This window comes from Nannospalax galili, unplaced genomic scaffold, assembly GCF_000622305.1.
Source record: "Nannospalax galili isolate Female #2095 unplaced genomic scaffold, S.galili_v1.0 scaffold538, whole genome shotgun sequence".
In the NCBI taxonomy this organism is placed as follows: domain Eukaryota; kingdom Metazoa; phylum Chordata; class Mammalia; order Rodentia; family Spalacidae; genus Nannospalax; species Nannospalax galili.
In genome coordinates, this window is record NW_008343842.1 from 5,140,848 (window position 1) to 5,150,362 (window position 9,515).

The window sequence follows — 9,515 nt, forward strand, 5'->3', positions numbered from 1 at the left end:
CTGAGATCCAGGCCAGCCTGGTCTACACAGTGAGTTCCAGGCCAGCTGGGGCTACAGGGAGACCCTGTCTCAAAAAGACAAAACAAACAAACTACCACCACCACCAATCTCCTTTGACTGTGATTTTTTTTTTTTAGGCCTGAGGCTTCATTTTCAGTTTTGTTTGCCCTGTTTCCTACACTATAAGGATTGGGGATCTTGTCAACCCTTAGAGAGCTCAGCAGTCAGGCTGTGTGATATTACACTGTATTAGGGGCCTCTGGAGGAACAGAACCAACAGAATGATTATATATACGTCTCGTAATTTATATATATATATATATGGCAGTCAGGCTGTGTGATATCACACTGTATTAGGGGCCTCTGGAGGAACAGAACCAACAAATGATTATATATACGTCTCGTAATTTATATATATATATATATGTAAATTACAAGGGAGATTTGTTAAACTGGCTTACATCATATGGGCTGGGCACAATCTGGAGAGGCTGAGGACCCTGTAGCAATTCAGCCCAAAGGCTGGGTGCCTCAACAGTCCCAATCTGGCACTGATGGCCTCGAGGGTTCCTGGAGAGCTGCTGTTCTCAGTCAACAACAGAAGGTGGAGAGTCTGGGTTCTGATGTCAGCAAAGGATGGGGGCAGCAGCAGCCCAGGGTAGATGAGCTCACCAGCAGGCAGTAAAGGAGGACAGGCCAAAAGCAACAGCTTCCCCTCAGACCGCCTCACACCTGGGCCACCCAAAGGTGTCGCCCACTCTGGGGAAGGGTCATTCCCCCTCTGTTAATCCTTCTAAGAAATACCCTCACAGACTTGCCCAGAGATCTGCCTCTTAGTCCATTCCAGATCCAGTCAAGTTGACAACGAAGATCAACTATCACATACACACACACACACACACACACACACACACACACACACACACACAGCTCCTGCTGTTTGTACACAAGGCTTGGCCACTTGTGCCTCAGTTTCCCTGTCTGTAGATTGGCGCTCACCCAAATGCCATGACTGTTGTGAAGGCTGGATGACCACACTGGCCAAATAGTTTGCATAGGGCACTGTGTGTCCATGAGGGAGCTGGGCTGGAGGAGGGACTTTATGTCAGTGAGCCAGCTCTCACTCCCAGAGGGAGAGCTGCTGGGAGCATGCCCTCCCTCCCTGAATCCTGGCTTTGGTTCCCCAGAGCAGCAGGTGGCCCAGGACACAGAGGAGGTCTTTCGAAGCTATGTTTTTCACCTTCACCAGCGGGAACAAGAGACCCAGGGGGCAGCTGCCCCTGTTGACCCTGAGATGGACACCTTGCCCCTAGAACCCAACAGGTGAGCCCAGCCCCAGGGGGCACTGGGGAAGCCCTTGGGGTCTCATCTCCCCCTCATTGCTTCTTTCTCATCCTGGGTTCTCACTCCCATCTGAGATCCTAAACCCTTTTCAGGACATACTTGACCCTTGTCCTAGGGGCAGCCCTTCTGTCCAAAACACTGCCAGGGACCTTCAGAAAGGGGTGTTGAGCACACACTGGGGTCTCCCTGGGAGAACCCCACTGCCACAAATTCGGTTCCCAGCACTCACTGTGCACCCACTGACTCCTGTCCCCACAGCATCCTGGGGCAGGTGGGTCGGCAGCTAGCCGTCATTGGAGATGATATTAACCGACGCTACGACTCGGAGTTCCAGAGCTTGCTGGAGCAGCTGCAGCCTACAGCCAGCAACGCCTATGAACTGTTCACCAAGATTGCTTCCAGGTACCCACTCAATCGTTCTAGCCTGCGCCCATGGGGTGGACACTCTAGCTAGGGAAGTGCCTGAGCTAACTCACACATGATCCCATCCTGTCTCCCTCTCTCTGGGCCCCACTCACCCTCTTGTGCATGAACGAACTCATGCCTCTTAGGAACTCTGGTACCAAGGCTGAGTGCCCTAGGGTAGGGGAGTCCCAAGAGCTTCCAAGCCCAGCTGGGACACACTGAAGATGTTTGGGCTGCCAACCTCTGTCGGGTCAGTTGCTATTTACTAGCATCTAAGAGGCCACCTGGTGCCGAAGATAAAAACTCCACATACGGCTCACATCACATCCCAGCTTACCATGTACCATCACAGTGAATGTCCTAACCCTCACTGCTTGCTGGGAAATAGGGAAAAGGGAAAGTAGGTTAAAGTGATGTTCTCGCTTTCAAAGCATTCATCGTTGGTTTGGGGGTTTTTTGTTGTTGTTTTTGAGATAGGAGCTAATGTAACCCAGGCTAGCCTTCAATTCACGATCTCCTGCCTCAGCCTCCCGAGTGCTGGGATCACAGGCGTGCAACAAGTATAGCTAGACTCACTGTCCTTTCTCTGAGCTAGGGAGCTAGATCCACCTTGTCAGGGTGTATCTGAAGGCGGCAGAGGAGGTAGGAGTAGGTGACAGGTTTAGAATGAGTGCTAAGAGCTGACATGTCCCACCCCTCAGCCCGCCCGCATGCCCCCATGTCCCTGTGAATCCAGGATCTCTCCTAATCTTCTCTATCCTTTCCTTTCTGCTGTCCCCCCGGGCTGCCAGGCCAGCAGCAACACCCACAGGTAATCTCCCTGCTGCCTCAGTCTGCTCACTTTGCCCTCTCTGGGCCCTCAGCACCCTCAGGAGCCACACACCAGCAGTAGCACCCAGCTCTTCACCCTCTGAGCTTTCTCTTTGCATAGAGACCCAGCTTTTCCCAAATGGAAGTCAGGCCAAGGCAGACTCTGCCGCCTGCACTCACAGCTCAACCATTTAGCTTCCTGGCTGGGAGAGGTTGTGGAGGGAGGAGGGACCCGAGGAGAGGTGCTCTCCACTGACCTATGGAACCCTCTACCGACAGTCTATTTAAGAGTGGTATCAGCTGGGGCCGTGTGGTGGCTCTCCTGGGTTTTGGCTATCGCCTGGCCCTGTATGTCTATCAGCGTGGTTTGACCGGCTTCCTGGGCAAGGTGACCTGCTTTCTGGCAGACATCATACTTCACCATTGCATCGCCCGCTGGATTGCACAGAGGGGCGGCTGGGTGAGTGCCTGGGCGTTGGGATATCCTCTCTGTATGGAGGCTGCACCCACCTGCTCCAGTGTGGCAGTCCCTCTGTAACCTACCCTATCTCTCCTGACAGGTAGCAGCCCTGAATTTTCGCTGCAGAGACCCCGTCCTGACTGTGATAGCAATTTTGGGCGTGGTTCTGGTGGGCCAGTATGTGGTACAAAGATTCTTCAGATCATGACTCCTGGAGGGGGCCCTTTGGGGTCCCATCCAAGACCCCTGCCTGGGCTTTGGCCCCAACTTCCCACTCCCCTCTCCCCTGAAGCTGCCTCCCCATTCTTCCAAGAGTACAGAAGCTTTAGCAAACAGGCACCCCAGCTTTGGAGACACCTTCCCAGGGGTCATCCAGGCAGTCATGGGTACCCCAACATTGCATGGTGCTAATGGGCTCCCTTTCTGGGCCCCATCCTGTCAGAGAGGGGCTGATACTTTGGGAGGTAAGAGGCTGGGGACCACTTCCTCCTAGGAAGTTTTTAATGGTTTTAGCTTTTTATGATACCCTTTGGAGACAACCCCCACCCTTTTTCTTCCACTATGCCCTAAATCAGGACACTGAGAGTTTGGGGATCAGTGGGTCTAACCTGTGTTCCCAGGACTCAGCTACTTTGGGAGGTCAGAGCTTGAGCCCAATCCCTGCTCCTCCCTGGTTCCCAGGAACAGGACTGGCTGGGGGAGGCGGGGGAGGCACCAACTGATCAGCTCCCTGATTCCCACTCCCTACCCCATATTGCCTTCATGACTGGATTCTCAGGGATTCTGAGCCCAGGGTTAGGGTGGAGGTGAGAGGCCCTCCAAGCCTGCTCCCCTTCCCAATATCTTCTCTGTTTTCACCCATCCCCTCACCTGATAACCACTGCTTCCAGCCCTGGGGAAGACCCTTGCCCACTCCCCACTCCTGCCTGCTGGGGCCCCCCTTTGACTGATTGTACAGCCTTGGACTCCTATTTGTTATGACAGGGGAGGAGGGTGGGACACTCATCTGGAGGTGTGGAAGCAAGGAAGGACCACCATCAGTGGAAGTGATCATGGAGCTGGGTGCAGCGTGACCCCTGGGAACTGTGAATACTTGAACTCCACCATACCCACACTCCTTGCCTGCCTAGGCCCTCCTTGGGTGGGGTGGGGTGGGGGTGCCTTCTCTATCTTGCACAACATAAGGGTAAGGAGAAGAAAGTTCCTGATTATCCCAAATGCAGGGAGGGGAGGCAGATGCTGCCCAACCTCCATCCCACCCTCTGGCTGTGTTTGGAAATAAACTGTGCAATCCCCCCCTCACCCTCCTGGCATTTTTGCACACTGCTACCTCTCTTAGGCTGGTGTCCTTCTTAGCTTTCTATTGCTGGCCAAAACCAACGTGGGGAAGAAAGGGTTTATTTGGCTTACAGCACATAGTCCATCATTGAGAGAATCCAGGGCAGGAACTCAAGGCAGGAACCTAGAGACAACAATTGAAGCAAAGACCACAGAGGAACTCTGCTTACTGACTTGCTCCTTGGCTGGTGCTCAGCCTGCTTTCTTATACAACCCAGGACCACCTGCCCAGGGGTGGCACCACCCACAGTGGGCAGGACCCTCCCACATCACTCAACAATCAAGAAAAGGCCTGAGAGACGTGCCCACAGGCCAGTCTGATAGGTAAAATGCTGCAATTGTGGGTCCCTCTTCCCAGGTGTCAAGTGGACAACTAAAGTGAACCTGGAGAGCTGGACACACTGGCAAACTCCCAGATTCAGATCACACAAGTCCTCACACTGAGAGTCCAGAATCCTCAAATCAGTGTAATTGCTGTGGGATGAGAAGGGCTCCAGCCAGCCCCTGTGGGAGCCCACCAATTCTTTTTTTTTTTTTTCCTTTTTGAGACAGGGTCTCCTTGTAGCCCCAGCTGTCCTGGAACTCACTATGTAGACCAGGCTGGCTTCAAACAGAGATCTGCCTGCCTCTGCCTCCCTCCCAAGTGCTGGGATTAAAGACATGTACCCCCATGCCCAGCTTCCCACCAATTCTTTAGCCCTTTCTCTCGTTCTTTAAAAAAAAAATTGACCTAATTTATTATTGTTTACATGTATGTATGTGGGTGTGCATGCCAAGGTGTGTGTGGAGGTCAGAGGACAACAGAAATTATTCTCTTCTACCATGTGGGTCCTGGGGCTTGGGACTGAACTGAGGTCATCAGGCTTGGCAGCGGGTGCCTTGACCCTCCTGAGATTTCTTCCTGGTGCCCCACCCCCACCTTGTTCTCATTTCTTCGCTTTCCAGGCAGTCTTCCATTCCAAGGAAGTGGGCGCCCCGTTGGCTGCAGAGTTGATGGAGTAGCTAGGCCATTCTGAGGATACCCCCCCCACAGGCCACCTCCCACACTGGCAGGAACACAATGTCCTGGCTCCCCCTTCCCCATGTCCCTACAGCCACACACACAGGGCTTTTTTGACTCTAGAAGTTTTTGTACTGTATTGGAGTCCTTACAGAGAGGCAGCCAGGGGTGATAAAAATAATAAGCTGGGGGCGGTTGAAATGTTCCAAAATCCACAGACTTTTTTTTAACCCAGTCCTGGGCACCCTGGTCTGTATTTCGAACAGACACACACACACACACACACACACACACACACACACACACACACACGAAACTATTACGTGTCATACCCAGAGAAGCCGGGTGAGCTTCTCTTTCACTGCCCGGGGTTGGCTCTCTGAGCCCTCCCACCTCCATGGCTTCGGTGTGCACCCAGGTGCTGGAGGCTGCCAGGGTGGTTGCTGTGAGGCGCTTGGCAACAGCCGGGCAAAGCTGAACGCCAACAGTTAAGGCCCTGGGTGCCAGGTTCTATGCTGGGAATTTCTTTGCAATACTTAAACAATACGTGGTGGGTGGACGCGTGCACCCTCAAACTCCCACCTTGCAGAAAAGCAGGTGCCTTTCCAGAGTCACCCCGGATAACAAGGTGCATTGAGCTAAACTTGCCTCAAGCTTTTACCTGACGGCAGGAGGAGAGGGTCGGTGGCCAGCCACGGATTTAGGAGGACTCTGCAGCCACCGCGGCAGCACGGGCTGGGAAGCTACAGGAGAATGTGCTGCCCAAGTCCAAGATGGCCGCCTCAGCTTCACACGCAAACGCCAACGTAACCCTTTGTGGGCGGGGCCTAGGTGCTGCCTCTTCCCAGACCCTCTGATTTGAAAGAGAACCTCAGCTTGAGGTCTCGCGCAAGGAAGCAGGTCATTTACATCTTCAAGGGAGGTGGGCACCAAGTTTGGGGCTTTGCCTTGTCTGGCCAACTCCTACATCCATTTTTTTCTCCTAACAAGATGAAGTTCCTCCAAACCTAACTTCAGAGCTGCCAAAATCAGGGGGTGAGACGTTAGGAGGGGCCGAATAAGGAATAAGCTGAGGACGCAGGGGCACAGATGGGCCCTGCAGGTGCCACGGTTAAATCGGGAGCATGCAGTCCTACGCCTCAATATTACGTTGTTTCCACCAAATACAACTGGATTTCGTGAGGCTACACAGCGAGTTTAGGCCAGCCTGGGCTACACCAGACCCTGTCTCCAAATAACAAAATCAAAAAGCACATTAGGTCACTAGGTGTCCATCCATTTTTAATTTGAGAAACCCTCCCTTTGCCCAAATCACAGTGGTGCAAACTTCATATGCAGAGGCCCCTGATCCCAGACCTGAGAAGGCAGAGATAGGTGGGTCCCTGGGACTTGTTGGGAAGCTCCCTTAGCTACTTAGTAAGTTCAGGACAATGAGAGACCCTGTCTCAAAAAACCAAGGTGGGAGCTGGAGAAATGTCTCAGCAATTAAGAGCACATAGCATATTGCTCTTGCAGAGGACCTGAGTTCAGCTCCAAACACCCACATCAGCACCTCACAACCCCCTATGATTCCAATCCCAAGGGATCCAACGCCCTCTTCTGTCCTCCACAGGCATCTACACTCATGTGCATATACCTACATAGATGCACAAAATTTAAAAATAATTGGGCCAACAAGATGACTCAGTGGGTAAAGGCTCCTACCACCAAGCCTGATGACCTGAGGTTGATCCCTGTGACCCTCCCACATAAATAAATTAAATAAATAAATATTGTAAAATAAATAATAAATATTGAGGGGACTGGAGAGATGGCTCAGCAGTTAAGAGCACTGACTGCTCTTCCAGAGGACCTGGGTTCTGTTCCCAGCACCCACATGGTGACTAAGAACTATTTGTAACTCCAGTTCCAGGTGATCCAACGCCCTGGTCTGGCCTCCACAGGCATTGTACATACATGGTGCACTTACATACATGTAGGCAAAACACTCACACATAAACTAAAAATAAACATTTTTTAAAATCACGCATGGTTAGATCCATGAGACATATTTACATGCCTAAGACTTTTTCTCATTTGACTTGTAAATCTATCCTGTGAGGAATTTGAAGAACTTGGGGAAAAAAAAAGTCAAGTATGTTACATTTGTAAATATAGTTTAAATATTTACAAGAACTTAATTAGCTAAGTTTGTAAACGCTATGGAAAATGTTCAAGCAATTAATATGTCAAGTCCACAGGCTAACTGAACACTAATCAAAGAGCAAGTTATTAGTCTTACTTTTATATAAACTGTACAGGAATTCTAAATAGAACATTAGGACATGCAAGTTAAACTTAAGAATTCAGGAACGTCTACTTCTAAAGTTACTATTTTATTATTTATTTAGTTTTGTTTTTTTGAGAAAGAGTCTCATGTAGCCCAGGTTGACTTTGAACTTGCTGTGTTGCCAAGGATGACCTAGAATTCCTGATCCTCTTGCTCTAATATAGATGGGCCACCAACCCCAAGAACAGACACCCCCCCCCGCCAATGCCTACAAGAAAAGCTTTGTACCAACTAGGCTATATCCCCAGCTGTTTTTGCTGTTGTTCATTTTGGTTTCCTTTTTATTATTAATTTTGAGATAGTCTCACTCTTGTGGCTGTCCACACTGAGGCATATTGCACAGATCAGAAGACAACTTCCAAAGTCAGTTCTCTTCTACCATATGTGTCCCTGGGATAGAGCTCAGGGTGTCAAGGGAGGCAGCACTGTCGAACTCCGTTAAGCAGTGGGAGCTGGCCTGGAACTCCAGATCATTCTGCCCTCAGCCTCTCCTCTGCAGTATCAGTGCATCGACTGACTGAGCACACAGAGAACTTATGTTGGAGCGGCGCCTCTGCAGTGGTGGTCTATGCTGCTCTCCCAGCCTTGCACATCCTGTCCCCGTGTTGCGCACTTCCCACGGAAGTGTCAGGAGCTTATGAAAGTGTCAGAAGAGATCCATATACATATCCATAGTAAGCAATCCTCCCCTTTATTCATTTAATGTAGCTGACCTTTTATTTAACTTTTTTTTGGGGGGTCTTTTTTTGAGACAGGGTCTCCCTGTAGCCCCAGCTGCCCTGGAACTCATTGTGTAGACTAGGCTGGCCTTGAACTCACAGAGATCCACCTGCCTCTGCCTCCCGAGTGCTGGGATTAAAGGCATATGCCATCACGCCTGGTTTAAAACTGTATTTTAAAAGAAAGAATGGGGTCTGGGGAGATGGCTCAGTTATTAAGCGCACTGGCTGCTCTTGCCAGACTAGGTCTTGGCTGGTTGGATAAAAACCTTCCTCCTGCCCTTTGTGCATTGTAGTCTGATCTGTCTCTTGGACTGAAATCTTCCCCTGGCCCATTTATGCCCATGTGTTCTTTTTCATTTGGGGGTTTTTGAGACAGGGTCTCCCTGTAGCCCCAGCTGGCCTGGAACTTGCTATGTAGACCAACCTGGCCTCAATCTCACAGAGATCCACCTGCCTCTGCTGGGATTAGAGGTGTGCACCACCACACCTAGCGCTTATGTGTTCTTACTGTCTCCAGCTTTAGTGACAGCTACTCTGCAAGGCACAATTCCAAGCACGTACCTGTCTGCAACCTCAGGAGGAGGTGCTTTTGTTAGTTGCATTTTATAGGTAACAAAATTGCCAACAAGAATTAACTAAAGAGGCTGGAGAGATGGCTCAGTGGTTAGGAGCACTGGCTGGTCTTGCAGAGGGACCCAGATTTGATTCCCAGCACCCACATGGCAGCTAACAACTATCCATAACTCCAGTTCCAGGGGATCCGACTCCCTTTTCTGGCCTCCGCAGGCAATACACTCACACACATAAAATAAAAATAAATAATTTTTAAAGTGTTAAAAATAAACTGGACATTTTGACGTACACCAGTAATCCTAGTATTCAGGATGCTGAAGCAGGAGAATTGCTATGAATTCAAGGCCAGCCAGGGTTTCCCATTAAGACTCTATGTCAAAACAAAGCCACCACAATAAAAGAGAAAAACACAGGTTGACTAATTTTCCTTAATTTTATTTACTTCTGATGTTGGGTATCAAACTCAGGGCCTTACACAAGCTGTTCAAATGTGACCATTGGCCAACACCCCCATCTGAATAATTTTCAAAGGTT

At 50.3% G+C, this 9,515-nt stretch overlaps 1 protein-coding gene across 1 annotated transcript in view; it reads left to right on the forward strand.

The window, feature by feature from the left end:
• Positions 1–4,321, forward strand: part of Bak1 (BCL2 antagonist/killer 1) — a gene marked incomplete in the record, with an annotated part of 7,329 nt that extends 3,008 nt beyond the window's left edge. Inside the window, 4 exon segments of the mRNA XM_008840210.3 lie at positions 1,188–1,323; positions 1,603–1,746; positions 2,839–3,019; positions 3,120–4,321. Coding sequence (XP_008838432.2) covers positions 1,188–1,323; positions 1,603–1,746; positions 2,839–3,019; positions 3,120–3,227 — 569 coding nt within the window.
• Positions 4,322–9,515: the final 5,194 nt, after the last annotated feature.